General features: G+C 47.2%; 1 protein-coding gene across 2 annotated transcripts in view; it reads left to right on the forward strand.

The window, feature by feature from the left end:
• Positions 1-18,492, forward strand: part of LOC139421853 (collagen and calcium binding EGF domains 1) — a 105,645-nt gene extending 87,153 nt beyond the window's left edge. For both annotated transcript variants that reach the window (XM_071172980.1, XM_071172981.1), the window contains exons 8-11: positions 7,430-7,569; positions 12,264-12,299; positions 13,764-13,799; positions 17,351-18,492. In XM_071172980.1, coding sequence (XP_071029081.1) covers positions 7,430-7,569; positions 12,264-12,299; positions 13,764-13,799; positions 17,351-17,776 — 638 coding nt within the window. In that variant the 3' untranslated portion in view covers positions 17,777-18,492. The remainder of the gene's footprint in view (positions 1-7,429; positions 7,570-12,263; positions 12,300-13,763; positions 13,800-17,350) is intronic.
• Positions 18,493-21,072: the final 2,580 nt, after the last annotated feature.

The following is a 21,072-nucleotide window of genomic DNA, read 5'->3' on the forward strand; positions in this document are numbered from 1 at the left end:
ATTGAGTTGGAGGCGTGCGTGGCCACGCAGTCGTGGGTGAACACGACTGCGTAGTATAATATCTCTGTCTGTCTGTAGTCCTGTAGTATAATGTCTCTGTCTATCTGTAGTTCTGTAGTATAATGTCTCTGTCTATCTGTAGTTCTGTAGTATAATGTCTCTGTCTATCTGTAGTCCTGTAGTATAATGTCTCTGTAGTCCTGTAGTATAATGTCTCTGTCTATCTGTAGTTCTGTAGTATAATGTCTCTGTCTATCTGTAGTTCTGTAGTATAATATCTCTGTCTGTCTGTAGTCCTGTAGTATAATGTCTCTGTCTATCTGTAGTTCTGTAGTATAATGTCTCTGTCTATCTGTAGTTCTGTAGTATAATGTCTCTGTCTATCTGTAGTCCTGTAGTATAATGTCTCAATTTGTCTGTAGTCCTGTAGTATAATGTCTCTGTCTATCTGTAGTTCTGTAGTATAATGTCTCTGTCTATCTGCAGTTCTGTAGTATAATGTCTCTGTCTATCTGTAGTTCTGTAGTATAATGTCTCTGTCTATCTGTAGTCCTGTAGTATAATGTCTCTATTTGTCTGTAGTCCTGTAGTATAATGTCTCTGTCTATCTGTAGTTCTGTAGTATAATGTCTCTGTCTGTAGTCCTGTAGTATAATGTCTCTGTCTATCTGTAGTTCTGTAGTATAATGTCTCTGTCTGTCTGTAGTTCTGTAGTATAATGTCTCTATTTGTCTGTAGTCCTGTAGTATAATGTCTCTGTCTATCTGTAGTTCTGTAGTATAATGTCTCTGTCTGTAGTCCTGTAGTATAATATCTCTGTCTATCTGTAGTTCTGTAGTATAATGTCTCTATTTGTCTGTAGTCCTGTAGTATAATGTCTCTGTCTGTCTGTAGTCCTGTAGTATAATATCTCTGTCTGTAGTCCTGTAGTATAATATCCCTGTCTGTAGTCCTGTAGTATAATATCTCTGTCTGTAGTTCTGTAGTATAATGTCTCTGTCTATCTGTAGTTCTGTAGTATAATGTCTCTGTCTATCTGTAGTCCTGTAGTATAATGTCTCTGTAGTCCTGTAGTATAATTTCTCTATTTGTCTGTAGTTCTGTAGTATAATGTCTCTGTCTATCTGTAGTTCTGTAGTATAATGTCTCTATTTGTCTGTAGTCCTGTAGTATAATGTCTCTGTCTGTCTGTAGTCCTGTAGTATAATATCTCTGTCTATCTGTAGTCCTGTAGTATAATGTCTCTGTCTGTAGTCCTGTAGTATAATGTCTCTGTAGTCCTGTAGTATAATGACTCTGTCTGTCTGTAGTTCTGTAGTATAATGTCTCTGTCTATCTGTAGTTCTGTAGTATAATGTCTCTGTCTATCTGTAGTTCTGTAGTATAATGTCTCTGTCTATCTGTAGTTCTGTAGTATAATGTCTCTGTCTATCTGTAGTTCTGTAGTATAATATCTCTGTCTATCTGTAGTCCTGTAGTATAATGTCTCTATTTGTCTGTAGTCCTGTAGTATAATGTCTCTGTCTGTCTGTAGTCCTGTAGTATAATGTCTCTGTCTATCTGTAGTCCTGTAGTATAATGTCTCTGTCTATCTGTAGTTCTGTAGTATAATATCTCTGTCTATCTGTAGTCCTGTAGTATAATGTCTCTGTCTGTAGTATAAAGTCTCTGTCTATCTGTCTGTAGTCCTGTAGTATAATGTCTCTGTCTATCTGTAGTCCTGTAGTATAATGTCTCTATTTGTCTGTAGTCCTATAGTATAATGTCTCTGTCTGTCTGTAGTTCTGTAGTATAATGTCTCTATTTGTCTGTAGTTCTGTAGTATAATGTCTCTATTTGTCTGTAGTCCTGTAGTATAATGTCTCTATTTGTCTGTAGTCCTGTAGTATAATGTCTCTGTCTGTCTGTAGTCCTGTAGTATAATGTCTCTGTCTGTCTGTAGTTCTGTAGTATAATGTCTCTGTCTATCTGTAGTTCTGTAGTATAATGTCTCTGTCTATCTGTAGTCCTGTAGTATAATGTCTCTGTCTATCTGTAGTTCTGTAGTATAATGTCTCTGTCTGTAGTCCTGTAGTATAATGTCTCTGTCTGTCTGTAGTCCTGTAGTATAATATCTCTGTCTATCTGTAGTCCTGTAGTATAATGTCTCTGTCTGTAGTCCTGTAGTATAATATCTCTGTCTATCTGTAGTTCTGTAGTATAATGTCTCTGTCTGTAGTCCTGTAGTATAATCTCTGTCTATCTGTAGTTCTGTAGTATAATGTCTCTGTCTATCTGTAGTTCTGTAGTATAATGTCTCTGTCTGTCTGTAGTTCTGTAGTATAATGTCTCTGTCTGTAGTCCTGTAGTATAATGTCTCTGTAGTCCTGTAGTATAATGACTCTGTCTGTCTGTAGTTCTGTAGTATAATGTCTCTGTCTATCTGTAGTTCTGTAGTATAATGTCTCTGTCTATCTGTAGTTCTGTAGTATAATGTCTCTGTCTATCTGTAGTTCTGTAGTATAATGTCTCTGTCTATCTGTAGTCCTGTAGTATAATGTCTCTGTCTGTAGTCCTGTAGTATAATATCTCTGTCTATCTGTAGTTCTGTAGTATAATGTCTCTGTCTGTAGTCCTGTAGTATAATGTCTCTGTCTATCTGTAGTCCTGTAGTATAATGTCTCTATTTGTCTGTAGTCCTGTAGTATAATGTCTCTGTCTGTCTGTAGTCCTGTAGTATAATGTCTCTGTCTATCTGTAGTCCTGTAGTATAATGTCTCTGTCTATCTGTAGTTCTGTAGTATAATATCTCTGTCTATCTGTAGTCCTGTAGTATAATGTCTCTGTCTGTAGTATAAAGTCTCTGTCTATCTGTCTGTAGTCCTGTAGTATAATGTCTCTGTCTATCTGTAGTCCTGTAGTATAATGTCTCTATTTGTCTGTAGTCCTGTAGTATAATGTCTCTGTCTGTCTGTAGTTCTGTAGTATAATGTCTCTATTTGTCTGTAGTTCTGTAGTATAATGTCTCTATTTGTCTGTAGTCCTGTAGTATAATGTCTCTATTTGTCTGTAGTCCTGTAGTATAATGTCTCTGTCTGTCTGTAGTCCTGTAGTATAATGTCTCTGTCTGTCTGTAGTTCTGTAGTATAATGTCTCTGTCTATCTGTAGTTCTGTAGTATAATGTCTCTGTCTATCTGTAGTCCTGTAGTATAATGTCTCTGTCTATCTGTAGTTCTGTAGTATAATGTCTCTGTCTGTAGTCCTGTAGTATAATGTCTCTGTCTATCTGTAGTTCTGTAGTATAATGTCTCTATTTGTCTGTAGTCCTGTAGTATAATGTCTCTGTCTGTCTGTAGTCCTGTAGTATAATGTCTCTGTCTATCTGTAGTTCTGTAGTATAATGTCTCTATTTGTCTGTAGTCCTGTAGTATAATGTCTCTGTCTGTCTGTAGTCCTGTAGTATAATATCTCTGTCTGTAGTCCTGTAGTATAATATCTCTGTCTGTAGTCCTGTAGTATAATATCTCTGTCTATAGTCCTGTAGTATAATATCTCTGTCTGTAGTTCTGTAGTATAATGTCTCTGTCTATCTGTAGTTCTGTAGTATAATGTCTCTGTCTATCTGTAGTTCTGTAGTATAATGTCTCTGTCTATCTGTAGTTCTGTAGTATAATATCTCTGTCTATCTGTAACGGCGTTCGTCTGTAGGAGGAAGAGAAGCGGACCAAAGCGCAGCGTGGTGGTTATTCATGTTTTAATAAATCGCTACACATGAACAAACTAACAAAAAACAAGAAATGTGAAAACGCAAAACAGTCCTATCCTGTGACACCAAACACAGTGACAGGAACAATCACCCACAAACAAACAGTGAAACCCAGGCTACCTAAGTATGATTCTCAATCAGAGACAACTAATGACACCTGCCTCTGATTGAGAACCATACTAGGCCGAAAACATAGAACTGCCCCAAAACATAGAAAAACAAACATAGACTGCCCACCCAACTCACGCCCTGACCATACTAAATAAATACAAAAACAAAGGAAATAGAGGTCAGAACGTGACAGTACCCCCCCCCAAAGGTGCGGACTCCGGCCGCAAAACCTTGACCTATAGGGGAGGGTCTGGGTGGGCGTCTGTCCGCGGTGGCGGCTCTGGCGCGGGACGCGGACCCCACTTCGCCATTGTCTCAGTCCGCCTTATTGTCCGCCTCCGTGGCTTACACACCATGCCCACCCCTCTCAATGACCCCACTGGACAGAGGGGCTGCTTGGGACAGAGGGGCAGCTGCTCGGGACAGAGGGGCAGCTGCTCGGGACAGAGGGGCAGCTGCTCGGGACAGAGGGGCAGCTGCTCGGGACAGAGGGGCAGCTGCTCGGGACAGAGGGACAGCTGCTCGGGACAGAGGGACAGCTGCTCGGGACGGAGGGACAGCTGCTCGGGACGGAGGGGCAGCTGCTCCGGGCGGAGGGGCTCTAGCGGCCCCTGGCTGACTGGCGGCACTGGCGGCCCCTGGCTGACTGGCGGCACTGGCGGCCCCTGGTTGACTGGCGGCACTGGCGGCCCCTGGCTGACTGGCGGCACTGGCGGCCCCTGGCTGACGGGCGGCACTGGCGGCCCCTGGCTGACTGGCGGCACTGGCGGCCCCTGGCTGACGGGCGGCATTGGCGGCTCCTGGCAGACGGGCGGCACTGGCGGCGCTGGGCAGACGGGCGGCGCTGGCGGCGCTGGGCAGACGGGCGGCGCTGGCGGCGCTGGGCAGACGGGCGGCGCTGGCGGCGCTGGGCAGACGGGCGGCGCTGGCGGCGCTGGGCAGACGGGCGGCGCTGGCGGCGCTGGGCAGACGGGCGGCGCTGGCGGCGTTGGGCAGACGGGCGGCGCTGGGCAGACGGGAGGCTCCGGCAGAGGCGCCGGACAGGCGGGAGGCTCCGGCAGAGGCGCCGGACAGGCGGGAGGCTCCGGCAGAGGCGCCGGACAGGCGGGAGGCTCCGGCAGAGGCGCCGGACAGGCGGGAGGCTCCGGCAGAGGCGCCGGACAGGCGGGAGGCTCCGGCAGAGGCGCCGGACAGGCGGGAGGCTCCGGCAGAGGCGCCGGACAGGCGGGAGGCTCCGGCAGAGGCGCCGGACAGGCGGGAGGCTCCGGCCGAGGCGCCGGACAGGCGGGAGGCTCCGGCCGAGGCGCCGGACAGGCGGGAGGCTCCGGCAGAGGCGCCGGACAGGCGGGAGGCTCCGGCAGAGGCGCCGGACAGGCGGGAGGCTCCGGCAGCGGCGCCGGACAGGCGGGAGGCTCCGGCAGCGGCGCCGGACAGGCGGGAGGCTCCGGCAGAGGCGCCGGACAGGCGGGAGGCTCCGGCAGAGGCGCCGGACAGACGGGAGACTCCGGCAGCGCTGGAGAGGAGGAAGGCTCTGGTAGCGCCGGAGAGGCGGGAGACTCCGGCAGCGCTGGAGAGGAGGAAGGCTCTGGACGGATGGGCCGGAGAGACAGCCTGGTACGGGGAGCTGCCACCGGAGGGCTGGGGTGTGGAGGTGGTGACGGATAGACCGGGCCGTGCAGGCGCACTGGAGCTCTTGAGCACCGAGCCTGCCCAACCTTACCCGGTTGAATGGTCCCGGTCGCCCTGCCAGTGCGGCGAGGTGGAATAGCCCGCACTGGGCTATGCAGGCGAACCGGGGACACCGTGCGCAAGGCTGGTGCCATGTAAGCCGGCCCAAGGAGACGCACTGGAGACCAGATGCGTAGAGCCGGCTTCATGGCACTTGGCTCGATGCCCACTCTAGCCCGGCCGATACGCGGAGCTGGAATGTACCGCACCGGGCTGTGCACCCGCACTGGGGACACCGTGCGCTCCACAGCATAACACGGTGCCTGCCCGGTCTCTCTAGCCCCCCGGTAACCACAGGAAGTTGGCTCAGGTCTCCTACCTGGCGTAGCCATACTCCCTGTTAGCCCCCCCCCAAGAAATTTTTGGGGCTGACTCCCGGGCTTCCATCCACGACGCCGCGCTGCCTCCTCATACCAGCGCCTCTCCGCTTTCGCCGCCTCCCGTTCTTCCTTGGGGCGGCGATACTCTCCTGGCTGAGCCCAAGGTCCTTTACCGTCTAGTTCGTCCTCCCATGTCCAATCCTCCTCGCGCTGCTCCTGCTGCTGCTTTCTCCTTTGCCCATTACCACACCGCTTGGTCCTGTTGTGGTGTAGTGTTCACCAGATAGGCTGTATTAGGTTTTGAGTTCTCACGTTTCTTGTTTTTTCGTTAGTTTGTTCATGTATAGTGTCGTAATAAAATACAATGAACAACCACCACGCTGCGCTTTGGTCCGCTTCTCTTCCTCCTACAGACGAAAGCCGTTACACTATCTGTAGTTCTGTAGTATAATGTCTCTATTTGTCTGTAGTCCTGTAGTATAATGTCTCTGTCTGTCTGTAGTCCTGTAGTATAATATCTCTGTCTATCTGTAGTCCTGTAGTATAATGTCTCTGTCTGTAGTCCTGTAGTATAATATCTCTGTCTATCTGTAGTTCTGTAGTATAATGTCTCTGTCTGTAGTCCTGTAGTATAATGTCTCTGTCTATCTGTAGTTCTGTAGTATAATGTCTCTGTCTATCTGTAGTTCTGTAGTATAATGTCTCTGTCTGTCTGTAGTTCTGTAGTATAATGTCTCTATTTGTCTGTAGTCCTGTAGTATAATGTCTCTATTTGTCTGTAGTCCTGTAGTATAATGTCTCTGTAGTCCTGTAGTATAATGACTCTGTCTGTCTGTAGTTCTGTAGTATAATGTATCTGTCTATCTGTAGTCCTGTAGTATAATGTCTCTGTCTGTCTGTAGTTCTGTAGTATAATGTCTCTGTCTATCTGTAGTTCTGTAGTATAATGTCTCTGTCTATCTGTAGTCCTGTAGTATAATGACTCTGTCTGTCTGTAGTTCTGTAGTATAATGTCTCTATTTGTCTGTAGTCCTGTAGTATAATGTCTCTGTAGTCCTGTAGTATAATGACTCTGTCTGTCTGTAGTTCTATAGTATAATGTCTCTGTCTATCTGTAGTTCTGTAGTATAATGTCTCTGTCTATCTGTAGTTCTGTAGTATAATGTCTCTGTCTATCTGTAGTTCTGTAGTATAATGTCTCTGTCTATCTGTAGTTCTGTAGTATAATGTCTCTGTCTATCTGTAGTTCTGTAGTATAATGTCTCTGTCTATCTGTAGTCCTGTAGTATAATGTCTCTGTCTGTCTGTAGTCCTGTAGTATAATATCTCTGTCTGTCTATCGTCCTGTAGTATAATGTCTCTATTTGTCTTTAGTCCTGTAGTATAATGTCTCTGTCTATCTGTAGTTCTGTAGTATAATATCTCTGTCTGTCTGTAGTTCTGTAGTATAATGTCTCTGTAGTCCTGTAGTGTAATGTCTCTGCTCTCCCACTAATCCCAGACCTGTGTGTTTCTATATCTCAGGAGATCCAGGGCCAATGGGTCCCCCTGGCCACACAGGACTGTTGGGGCCCCCCGGCCCTACTGGACCCAGGGGACTGATGGGCCCCGTTGGGCCCTCGCCTGACCTGTCCTTCATAAAGCAGGGCCGACGGGGGCCCATGGTCAGTAACAGCACCACCGCCAATACCATCTGTTTCAATACCACTCGTATGCCTTGTATACTGTCCCTTCTAGGAGACCGACATTACAACACCACTTTCTTCCTGTAACATCATCATCATGTTATCCTCTCAGATTCTCCTTGGTTATAAACTGCCTTTCATATATGCTGAAACTGCAGGTCTAGAGAAACAGAGCACTGTCTGTTCTGCTGTGTTAGATGATGGTGGCCCCCTCCTCCCCTCCCCGTGTCCCCCTCCTGCCCCTGTGTCCCCCTCCTCCCCTCCTCCCCTCCCCATGTCCCCCTCCTCCCCCCATGTCCAATACCTCCACCTCTCTGTCGTCTCTGCTGTGACACGTGTCATGACTCTGACCCCATCAGCTGACTGTGCCCCCTCTCCCAGCACAGACAGACACACAGACACACAGACAGACACACAGACAGACAGACGGACACACAGACAGACAGACAGATAGACAGACAGACAGACAGACAGACAGACAGAGTGTTGTGAATTCCCCAGCTGTGGTGGGTCCTGTAGGGGAAACTAGGACACGAGTCACAGGCCTGTCTGTCCTTGGATGTGTCCCAAATGGCATCCTATCCCCTATATAGTGCATATCAGTTAAACATGTTTGAACAGATATCGATACCATATCGGTTTGAAGGAATACTATATACAGGGTGTACCGGTACAGAGTCAATGTGGAGGCTATATACAGGGTGTACCGGTACAGAGTCAATGTGGAGACTATATACAGGGGGTACTGGTACAGAGTCAATGTGGAGGCTATATACAGGGTGTACCGGTACAGAGTCAATGTGGAGGCTATATACAGGGGGTACTGGTACAGAGTCAATGTGGAGGCTATATACAGGGTGTACCGGTACAGAGTCAATGTGGAGACTATATACAGGGTGTACCGGTACAGAGTCAATGTGGAGGCTATATACAGGGTGTACCGGTACAGAGTCAATGTGGAGGCTATATACAGGGTGTACCGGTACAGAGTCAATGTGGAGACTATATACAGGGTGTACCGGTACAGAGTCAATGTGGAGACTATATACAGGGTGTACCGGTACAGAGTCAATGTGGAGACTATATACAGGGTGTTACGGTACAGAGTCAATGTGGAGGCTATATACAGAGGGTACCGGTACAGAGTCAATGTGGAGACTATATACAGGGTGTACCGGTACAGAGTCAATGTGGAGACTATATACAGGGGGTACCGGTACAGAGTCAATGTGGAGACTATATACAGGGGGGTACCGGTACAGAGTCAATGTGGAGGCTATATACAGGGTGTACCGGTACAGAGTCAATGTGGAGACTATATACAGGGGGTACCGGTACAGAGTCAATGTGGAGACTATATACAGGGGGTACCGGTACAGAGTCAATGTGGAGACTATATACAGGGGGGTACCGGTACAGAGTCAATGTGGAGACTATATACAGGGTGTTACGGTACAGAGCCAATGTGGAGGCTATATACAGGGGGGTACCGGTACAGAGTCAATGTGGAGGCTATATACAGGGGGTACCGGTACAGAGTCAATGTGGAGGCTATATACAGGGTGTTACGGTACAGAGTCAATGTGGAGGCTATATACAGGGGGGTACCGGTACAGAGTCAATGTGGAGACTATATACAGGCTGTTACGGTACAGAGTCAATGTGGAGGCTATATACAGGGTTTTACGGGACAGAGTCAATGTGGAGGCTATATACAGGGGGTACTGGTACAGAGTCAATGTGGAGGCTATATACAGGGGGGTACCGGTACAGAGTCAATGTGGAGACTATATACAGGGGGGTACCGGTACAGAGTCAATGTGGAGACTATATACAGGGGGGTACCGGTACAGAGTCAATGTGGAGACTATATACAGTTGGTACCTGTACAGAGTCAATGTGGAGACTATATACAGGGGGGTACCAGTACAGAATCAATGTGGAGACTATATGCAGGGGGGCACCAGCACAGAGTCAATGTGGAGACTATATACAGGTGGTACCGGTACAGAGTCAATGTGGAGACTATATACAGGGGGGTGCCGGTACAGAGTCAATGTGGAGACTATATACAGGTGGTACCGGTACAGAGTCAATGTGCGGGGGCACCGGTTAGTTGAGGTAGTATGTACATGTAGGTAGAGTTATTGAAGTGACTATGGATAGATGACAACAGAGAGAGGCAGTGGTGTAAAGGGGGGGGGGGGGGCAATGCAAATAGTAGTCTGGGTAGCCATTTGATTAGATATTATAGCTTGGGGGTAGAAGCTGTTTAGAAGCCTCTTGTACCTGGACTTGGTGCTCCGGTACGGCTTGCCGTGCAGTAGCAGAGAGAACAGTCTATGACTGGGGTGGCTGGAGTCTTTGAAAATGTTTAGTGCCTTCCTCTAATACCTCCTGGTATAGAGGTCCTGGATGGTAGAAAGCATAGCCCCGGTGATGTACTGGGCCGTTCGCACTACCCTCTGTAGTGCCTTGCAGTCGGTGGACAAGCAGTTGCCATGCCAGGCAGTGATGCAACCAGTCAGGATGCTCTCGATGGTGCAGCTGTAGAACCTTTTGAGGATCTGAGGACCCATCCCAAATGGGGGAATAGGTTTTGTCGTGCCCTCTTCACGACTGTCTTGGTGTGCTTGGACCATGTTCATTTGTTGGTGATGTGGACACCAAGGAACTTGAAGCTCTCAACCTGCTCCCCTGCAGCCCCGTCAATGAGAATGGAAGCGTTCTCGGTCCTTCTTTTCCTGTAGTCCACAATCATCTCCTTTGTCGTGATCACGTTTAGGGAGAGCTTGTTGTCCTGGCACCACACGGCCAGGTTTCTGACCTCCTCCCCATAGGCTGTCTCGTCATTTTCGGTGTTGGAGTCGTGCCTGGCTGTGCAGCCATGAGTGAACAGGGAGTACAGGAGGGGACTGAGCATGCACCCCTGAGGGGCCCCCGTGTTTAGGGTCAGCGTGGCGGATGTGTTGTTACCTACCCTCACCACCTGGGGGTGGCCCGTCAGGAAGTCCATGATCCAGTTGCAGAGGGAGGTGTTTTGTCCCAGGGTCCTTAGCTTATTGGTTTTAATATTCATATCCCGTTGGTAGTTTAGTCTTCCGCGTTGCTTGTCGATTTTATTCTCCAAAGATTGTACGTTTGCTAGCAGAATGGAGGGAAGTGGGGCTTTATTTGATCGCCTACGAATTCTCAGAAAGCAGCCCGCCCTTTGGCCCCTTTTTCTCTGCCTCTTCACACAAATCGTGTTCCCGAGAAAGCAGTATATCATTCGCGTCGGGCTCGTCAGAGTCGTTAAAGGAAAAATAGGATTCTGCCAGTCCGTGGTGAGTAATCACAGTCCTGGTGTCTAGAAGTTATTTTTGGTCATAAGAGACGGTAGCAGAAACATTATGTACAAAATAAAAACACGATGGGTTGGGGACACGTAAAACATCTGCCTTCCTCTCCGCCACCATGGCCCATCATCAAGCAGTTAATTATGTTAAGTCGAGATACTGTGAGAATGTCTGTGAGAGGGTTTTGTTCATGCAGGAACAGTCATGTATGCTGTTTTACAGAACAGTGTAGGTTAAAAGGTAGAATAAACTGATTTCCCGATATGCCTTGCTCATATCGATATCAAAATCATATGGAGTTATTGATATTTGTGCCCTCTAATGTATATCTGCAATACATTTCAAAAATTACCCAATTCTGATACTAGACAAGAAGGTAGAGACAACAATACATCACACAAAGCAGCCACAACTGTCCTTAAGAGTGTCCATGATTGAGTCTTTGAAGGAAGAGATTGAGATAAAACTGTCCAGTTTGAGTATTGTTTGCAGCTCGTTTCAGTCGCTAGCTGCAGCGAACTGAAAAGACAAGCGACCCAGGGATGTGTGTGCTTTAGGTACCTTTAACAGAATGTGACTGGCAGAATGGGTGTTGTATGTGGAGGATGAGGGCTACAGTAGATATCTCAGATAGGGGGGAGTGAGGCCTAAGAGGGTTTTATAAATAAGCATTTATTTAACTAGGCAAGTCAGTTAAGAACAAATTCTTATGTACAATGACAGCCTACCCCGGCCAAACCCAGACGACACTGGGCCAATTGTGCACCACCCTATGGGACTCCCAGTCACAGCTGGATGTGATACAGCCCGGATTCAAACCAGGGACCGTTTTGCGACGGGTATACAGAGATGACCAGTTTACAGAGGAGTATAGAGTGCAGTGATGTGTCCTATAAGGAGCATTGGTGGGGATTTTGGGGCTATTCTATTGGTCCCTTAAGCCAGTGAAGTACCATCAAGCACTGATAAAGTATTTGAAATGATTTCGAATAGTATTTGAACCCTGGTCGTAACTGGGTTTTGGGCACAGAGTGAGTGCGTGTGTGTGTGTGTGTGTGTGTGTGTGTGTGTGTGTGTGTGTGTGTGTGTGTGTGTGTGTGTGTGTGTGTGTGATGGGTGGTGTACATTTCAGTGTGGCACAATATGAATCAGTCCAGATCTGAATGTGGCGGAGGTCCCAGCTCTCTGTGCCCAGTGCCATTTGATGGTGACTGTATAGAGAGGAGATACAGAGGTTCTTTGCCCTCATTGAAATGTAGCTGGACCCAAGATGTGACTGGACACAGCGAATGGTTAAATGATGTGATCTGTGATGTCTTCTCTTGTCTCATACAGGGTCCTGCGGGGGCACCAGGAAAACATGGCATCAAGGTAGAGCATGATTTAGAGCTACGTCCCAAATCGCGTACAATTCCCTATCTAGTCCACTACTTTGACTAGGGCCCATAGGACTCTGGTTAAAAGGAGTGCACTACATATGGAATCGGTACCATTTGGAACACAACCCTTGGAACATCCTCCCTAATCTCTAGCTCTCTTCTAGCCTGGTCCCAGATCAGTTTGTGCTGTCTCGTCAATGAACTCCTATGGTTAATCCTTGTCAAGCCAAACAGATCTGGGATCAGCCTTGAATGTTGTTCATCTGGATCTGGCCAATGTCTCATTTTAGCCACATACAGTTTTTTTTTGTTTTTGTATGGAATGTAAATATTTTTTTTAAATGTTGGAAGATTATGTTTAACATCATATCTATGATTACTATGGACTTAGACAAACGCTCTAACCGAGGCTATTTTGGGAATTGAATTCCCAGTGCCTTCCTGCAAAGAAGCAACTTTTCTCACTTTCCTACAGCTGTGCTTTGTCAACTCTTCCACCTGATAATGCCCTCACCTGGTCTAAAGGTGACATGACACGCTTACATTTTACATTAACGTTTCATTAAAAAGTGCTAGCCAATACCTGACAGGTGTGGCATATCAGGAAGCTGACTAAACAACATGATCATTACACAGGTGCAACTTGTGCTGGGGACAATAAAAGGCCACTCTAAAATTTGCAGTTTTGTCTCACAACACAATGCTACAGATGTCTCAAGTTTTGTGGGAGCGTGCAATTGGCATGCTGACTGCAGGAATGTCCACCAGAGCTGTTGCCAGAGAACGTAATGTTAATTTCTCTACCATAAGCCGCCTCCAACGTTGTTTGGCAGTACGTTTAACTGGCCTCACAACCGCAGACCACGTCTATGGCGTCGTGTGGGTGATCTATTTGCTGATGTCAATGTTGTGAACAGAGTGCCCCATGGTGGCGGTGAGGTTATGGTATGGGCAGGCATAAACTACGGACACAGTTGCATTTTTATCAATGGCAATTTGAATGCACAAAACTACCGTGGCGAAGTCCTGAGGCCCATTTTTTTTGACCAACATGTGCATGCATATCTGTATTCCCAGTCATGTGAAATCCATAGATTAGGAACTAATTTTAATTCAATTTGATTGACTGATTTCCTCAAATGAACTGTAACTCAGTAAAATCAATGAAATTGTTGCTTTTGTTCAGTATGTCTTGGCCAGGTTATTACTATGGTACAATACTGCTACAGTATTAGTAGATAGACTGAAAGATATTAATCTGTTTCTTTGCTCTAATTTACCAACAATAAAGTAAACATCTGGATTTAACAAGGTTTTTGAACTTCATTCAAAATGAACTTTCATCTCCCGTGTGGTAATGACAGTATACGGAGAAGACAGTCAGTGTTGTCTTCTCCTGCCTGATTGCTCTGTAGCTGTAACTCATCTTAACACAATATTGGTTTTGTTTCTCTAGGGGGAGACGGGGGCTGCTGGACCTTCTGGACCTCCTGTAAGTCAAGACTCTGTTTTAGATGCCCCTCTTCTGTCTTCATTCAACTACCCTACAATATACCAGTCAGTGATATACTGTTCTGCACCATGACACACACACACACGCGCACGCACACACACACACACACACACAGTCTTGTACAGCTAATTTTGTGGGAACACACTATTCATTCAGTCCCATCCAAAATCCTATTTTCCATAACCCCTAACCCTAATCCGTACACTTACCCGAACCTTAACCCTAAACCTAACCATAGCGCCTAACATTAATTCTAACCCTAACACTAATTCTAACTTTACCCCTAAACCCACTGAGAAATAGCATTTGACCTCATGGGGACCAACAAAATGTACCCCAGTTAGTCAAATTTTTGTTTGTTTACTATTCTTGTGGGAACTCTCTCTCTCTCTCTCTTCTGTCTCCCTTCAACCACCCTGCATGGTGTACTATATGAGACGGACTGGTCACACACAATTCCCAGGTGGCAAAGTTCCGGATGGATTATTGGCATTTATCGGTGAAGTAACAAACCCCCACCTAGCAATCCATTGCAACCCCAAACTGTTCACACCCCGCTTGTTGGCGGAGAGAACATTTAGCCATTTTAAAGCTTGTTTCCTGCATTTCTACACATCTTATGTACGTTTTATATGACACCAGGGGTCGAAGCACGATCGAGCCATACAAGTTTGATAGCACTCCGAGATGCTGAGGTAAACTTTTAAGTGAACAACAGAAAGGAAAACGCTGCACACTGCCTCTCATGCTCCCAGGTGATATTTATTTACAACGTTTTTGACCCTTACGTCTTCATCAGGTATCCATATCCCAGGTGTGGGTGGAAGGTGCGATATATATATATTTTTAGGGGCAGTACTCACTATTCCTGAAACAGGAGGTAAAAAATGTATTAACATAGTTTCCCAATATTAACATTCAATGTATCAAAATATATGATCATTCACAGAGAATGTGATCAATATTTATAGTAATATACACACATACAATATTCAATTAGGAGTTTAAAAAAAAAAAAATTTAGACTTATTGAAACTATAAAAACGGTTTCAAGTCAAACTCCTCGTTAAGGCCAAGAGAGGTGGAGGTAGTGAGGAGGGAGAATAGAGAGGTGGAGGTAGTGAGGAGGGGATGGAGGGAGAATAGAGAGGTGGGGGTAGTGAGGAGGGGATGGAGGGAGAATAGAGAGGTTGAGGTAGGGAGGAGGGGATGGTGGGAGAATAGAGAGGTGGAGGTATGGAGGAGGGGATGGAGGGAGAATAGAGAGGTGGAGGTAGGGAGGAGGGGATGGTGGGAGAATAGAGAGGTGGAGGTAGGGAGGAGGGGATGGAGGGAGAATAGAGAGGTGGGGGTAGTGAGGAGGGGATGGAGGGAGAATAGAGAGGTTGAGGTAGGGAGGAGGGGATGGTGGGAGAATAGAGAGGTGGAGGTACGGAGGAGGGGGTGGAGGGAGAATAGAGAGGTGGAGGTAGGGAGGAGGGGATGGAGGGAGAATAAAGAGGTGGAGGTAGTGAGGAGGTGATGGCGGGAGAATAGAGAGGTGGAGGTAGGGAGGAGGGGATGGAGGGAGAATAGAGAGGTGGAGGTAGGGAGGAGGTGATGGAGGGAGAATAGAGAGGTGGAGGTAGTGAGGAGGTGATGGAGGGAGAATAGAGAGGTGGAGGGAGGGAGGAGGTGATGGTGGGAGAATAGAGAGGTGGAGGTAGTGAGGAGGGGATGGAGGGAGAATAGAGAGGTGGAGGTAGTGAGGAGGTGATGGCGGGAGAATAGAGAGGTGGAGGGAGCGAGGAGGTGATGGAGGGAGAATAGAGAGGTGGAGGTAGTGAGGAGGGGATGAGGGAGAATAGAGAGGTGGAGGTAGGGAGGAGGGGATGGAGGGAGAATAGAGAGGTGGAGGTAGTGAGGAGGAAGAATAGAGAGGTGGAGGTAGTGAGGAGGGGATGGAGGGAGAATAGAGAGGTGGAGGTAGGGAGGAGGGGATGGAGGGAGAATAGAGAGGTGGAGGTAGGGAGGAGGGGATGGTGGGAGAATAGAGAGGTGGAGGTAGGGAGGAGGGGGTGGAGAGAGAATAGAGAGGTGGAGGTAGGGAGGAGGGGATGGAGGGAGAATAGAGAGGTGGAGGTAGTGAGGAGGTGATGGCGGGAGAATAGAGAGGTGGAGGTAGGGAGGAGGGGATGAGGGAGAATAGAGAGGTGGAGGTAGGGAGGAGGGGATGGAGGGAGAATAGAGAGGTGGAGGTAGTGAGGAGGTGATGGAGGGAGAATAGAGAGGTGGAGGGAGGGAGGAGGTGATGGTGGGAGAATAGAGAGGTGGAGGTAGTGAGGAGGGGATGGAGGGAGAATAGAGAGGTGGAGGTAGTGAGGAGGTGATGGCGGGAGAATAGAGAGGTGGAGGGAGCGAGGAGGTGATGGAGGGAGAATAGAGAGGTGGAGGTAGTGAGGAGGGGATGAGGGAGAATAGTGAGGTGGAGGTAGGGAGGAGGGGATGGAGGGAGAATAGAGAGGTGGAGGTAGTGAGGAGGAAGAATAGAGAGGTGGAGGTAGTGAGGAGGGGATGGATGGAGAATAGAGAGGTGGAGGTAGTGAGGAGGAAGAATAGAGAGGTGGAGGTAGTGAGGAGGAAGAATAGAGAGGTGGAGGTAGGGAGGAGGGGATGGAGGGAGAATAGAGAGGTGGAGGTAGTAAGGAGGGGATGGAGGGAGAATAGAGAGATGGAGGTAGGGAGGAGGTGATGGAGGGAGAATAGAGAGGTGGAGGTAGGGAGGAGGTGATGGAGGGAGAATAGAGAGGTGTAGGTAGGGAGGAGGGGATGGAGGGAGAATAGAGAGGTGGAGTTAGGGAGGAGGTGATGGAGGGAGAATAGAGAGGTGGAGGTAGTGAGGAGGGGATGGAGGGAGAATAGAGAGGTGGAGGTAGTGAGGAGGGGATGGCGGGAGAATAGAGAGGTGGAGGTAAGGAGGCGGGGATGGAGGGAGAATAGAGAGGTGGAGGTAGGGAGGAGGGGATGGAGGGAGAATAGAGAGGTGGAGGTAGGGAGGAGGGGATGGAGGGAGGGAGAATAGAGAGGTGGAGGTTGTGAGGAGGGGATGGAGGGAGAATAGAGAGGTGGAGGTAGGGAGGAGGTTGATGGAGGGAGAATAGAGAGGTGGAGGAGGGGATGGAGGGAGGGTTGGCGAGAGGTACAGTTTTGCCACGGTGAACCCAGAAGGTTCAGAGGTCAAGGAACAAATGCCCAGTCTCTTATCTCATCAGAGTGAAATCAAAGCACCAGATTAATGACAACAGTCATCCACCCCGCCTTGACAAAAATAAGTAAAAACCTTTGAGGTGAGGTGTGATCCTATAGAACACACTAACAGCAGTTACAATTCATTTCAGTCGATTCAGGAAGTAAACAGACATTTAAATTCCACATGAACAATTGGAATGCATAGTTTGCTTCCGGGAACTTACTCAACTGAAATGGAATTGACCACAGCGGTGAATGGCAGTGATATGTTATCAACCTCCTCTTTTGATTTCTCAACCTAGGGCCCTCCCGGATCCTTTGACTTCCTGCTGCTGTTGATGGCTGACATCCGTAACGATATCGTTGAGCTACAGAGCAAGGTGTTCGGCAGACTCATGCAGTCTCCTGGAGAGGAGTTCCCTATGGGGGTCCCAGATACATGGAGGGACAACCAGTCGCCTGGGAGGGAGGTCCCCATGGTTGGCCCAGAGAGCTGGAGGGACAGCCAATCGCCTGACAACTGGAGGGAGAACCAAGATATCCTGGTGGACATGGGCTCTGGAGAAGACAAACCAAAGGATTACAAAACACAAAACGTTGCCAAGGGCAACTCTGGAGAAGACTACAAACCACGCAGGAAGGAAGAGGACAGGAACAGGAACAGGAACAGGAAGAGGAAACCCATGCGAGCCTCAACAACAGACTCAGACTTGGATTGGACACTTTGAATTTGAGGCAGATTTTCAGTATTTGTTTGTAAATATTATTATCAAAGTATTTTTTAAAGTCACCCAAAAGTCTAAATGTATTTTTTTTCTTTCATAGAATCTCTATTTTTATATTATAAATAGGATTGTAAATGTATATTTTAGTAAATTTTTTTGTATTATAGTTATGGACTTGAATGTCTTCTTAGCTCAACAGCATTTCACTCACTGAATGTCTCAAATGGTCTACTTTCTTACTTAAACGTAGTTTCCACCCTGTTATAGACACATGCACACATGAGAATAGTCCAATTCAGAGTCCAGTTCGTCCTACCCCTAAATCATAGATAGAATATGTCATTCGATTTCTTTGCTCCTAATCACCACAGCTTTGTTTGTTCGTTGCCTCAGCAACACTAGCCAAGGATTGTTTCTGGTTGCTATGGCTGCTAAGTAAGTGTGTAACACTCCTCCAAAGCCAAGTGGTTGCTATGGCTGCCAAGCCTCCAGGAGAATGGTCCTTGACAGAGAGAAGAAGAAAGGTCATGGAGAGTACCACTGGAGAGGGATTGAGCAACTTTTCATGTAATGGAATATTCCAGTGTTTTTAAGTGGCACCATATTATATTTCAGCAGATCCAAGTCTAGGCTTATGTGGTCAAAAGGGGGCATTCTACAATTCAAACATAAATCGCACATGTAAAGAAACTGGAAAATAAATGCAGTAATAACAGAAACATGTATTCCATCTGTTTTTACTTATGTCATGGCTGGAGCAGTAAGAGATAAGACTGGCTAGGCTTGAGGTAGAGAGAGAGGGGCTGGGGGGGGGTGGAGAGGGAGAGGGGATGGAGAGAGAGAGGGGGGGTGGAGAGAGAGAGGGGGGGTGGAGAGGTAGAGGGGGGGTGGAGAGGGAGAGGGGATGGAGAGAGAGGGGGGGTGGAGAGAGGGGGGGTGGAGAGAGAGAGGGGGTTAGAGAGAGAGAGAGAGAGAGAGGTGGAGAGGGAGAGGGGGTGGAGAGAGATGGGTTGGAGAGAGAGAGGGGGTTGGAGAGAGGGGTGGAAAGGGAGAGAGAGGGGGGTGGAGAGGGAGAGGGGGTGGAGAGAGAGAGGGGTGGAGAGAGAGAGAGAGGGGGGGTGGAGAGGTAGAGGGGGTGGAGAGAGAGAGAGGGGGGTGGAGAGGGAGAGGGGGTGGAGAGAGAGGGGGATGGAGAGGGAGAGAGACAAAGCGAGAGGGTGGAGAAACTGAGAAAGGGGGGAGAGAGAGAGAGAGGAGGGGGAGATGGAGAAAGGGGGAGGGGGAGAGATGGGGTGTGATGAGGATAACCTTTGAATCCCTGCTCCACTCTTCCTCGTCTCTCTCCCTCTCTCTTCACACTTCTCTTCTGGAGGTAGACAGAACAGAGGTTTACTAGGAGGATAGAACAAAGGTTTACTACTGTAGGAGGATAGAACAGAGGTTTACTAGGAGGATAGAACAAAGGTTTACTACTGTAGGAGGATAGAACAGAGGTTTACTACTGTAGGAGGATAGAACAGAGGTTTACTACTGTAGGAGGATAGAACAGAGGTGTACTACTGTAGGAGGATAGAACAGAGGTTTACTACTGTAGGAGGATAGGACAGAGGTTTACTACAGTAGGAGGATAGAACAGAGGTTTACTAGGAGGATAGAACAGAGGTTTACTACTGTAGGAGGATAGAACAGAGGTTTACTACTGTAGGAAGATAGAACAGAGGTTTACTACTGTAGGAGGATAGAACAGAGGTTTACTACTGTAGGAGGATAGAACAGAGGTTTACTACTGTAGGAGGATAGGACAGAGGTTTACTACTGTAGGAGGATAGAACAGAGGTTTACCACTGTAGGAGGATAGGCCAGAGGTTTACTACTGTAGGAGGATAGAACAGAGGTTTACTAGGAGGATAGAACAGAGGTTTACTACTGTAGGAGGATAGAACAGAGGTTTACTACTGTAGGAGGATAGAACAGAGGTTTACTAGGAGGATATAACAGAGGTTTACTACTGTAGGAGGATAGAACAGAGGTTTACTAGGAGGATAGAACAGAGGTTTACTACTGTAGGAGGATAGAACAGAGGTTAACTACTGTAGGAGGATAGAACAGAGGTTTACTACTGTAGGAGGATAGAACAGAGGTTTACTAGGAGGATAGAACAGAGGTTTACTACTGTAGGAGGATAGAACAGAGGTTTACTAGGAGGAGAGAACAGAGGTTTACTAGGAGGATAGAACAGAGGTTTACTAGTGTAGGAGGATAGAACAGAGGTTTACTAGGAGGATAGAACAGAGGTTTACTAGGAGGATAGAACAGAGGTTTACTAGGAGGATAGAACAGAGGTTTACTACTGTAGGAGGATAGAACAGAGGTTTACTACTGTAGGAGGATAGAACAGAGGTTTACTACTGTAGGAGGATAGGACAGAGGTTTACTACTGTAGGAGGATAGAACAGAGGTTTACTAGGAGGATAGAACAGAGGTTTACTAGGATAGAACATAGGTTTACTACTGTAGGAGGATAGAACAGAGGTTTACTACTGTAGGAGGATAGAACAGAGGTTTACTAGGAGGATAGAACAGAGGTTTACTACTGTAGGAGGATAGAACAGAGGTTTACTACTGTAGGAGGATAGGACAGAGGTTTACTAGGAGAGAACAGAGATTTACTACTGTAGGAGGATAGAACAGAGGTTTACTACTGTAGGAGGATAGAACAGAGGTTTACTACTGTAGGAGGATAGGACAGAGGTTTACTACTGTAGGAGGATAGAACAAAGGTTTACTACTGTAGGAGGATAGAACAGAGGTTTACTACTGTAGGAGGATAGAACAGAGGTTTACTACTGTAGGAGGATAGGACAGAGGTTTACTAGGAGGATAGAACAGAGGTTTACTACTGTAGGAGGATAGAACAGAGGTTTACTACTGTAGGAGGATAGGACAGAGGTTTACTACTGTAGGAGGATAGGACAGAGGTTTACTAGGAGGATAGAACAGAGGTTTACTAGGAGAGAACAGAGGTTTACTAGGAGGATAGAACAGAGGTTTACTACTGTAGGAGGATAGAACAGAGGTTTACTAGGATAGAACAGAGGTTTACTACTGTAGGAGGATAGAACAGAGGTTTACTACTGTAGGAGGATAGAACAGAGGTTTACTACTGTAGGAGGATAGAACAGAGGTTTACTACTGTAGGAGGATAGAACAGAGGTTTACTAGGAGGATAGAACAGAGGTTTACTAGGATAGAACATAGGTTTACTACTGTAGGAGGATAGAACAGAGGTTTACTACTGT

The sequence above is a fragment of the Oncorhynchus clarkii genome, chromosome 12 (genome assembly GCF_045791955.1).
Source record: "Oncorhynchus clarkii lewisi isolate Uvic-CL-2024 chromosome 12, UVic_Ocla_1.0, whole genome shotgun sequence".
NCBI classification, from domain to species: domain Eukaryota; kingdom Metazoa; phylum Chordata; class Actinopteri; order Salmoniformes; family Salmonidae; genus Oncorhynchus; species Oncorhynchus clarkii.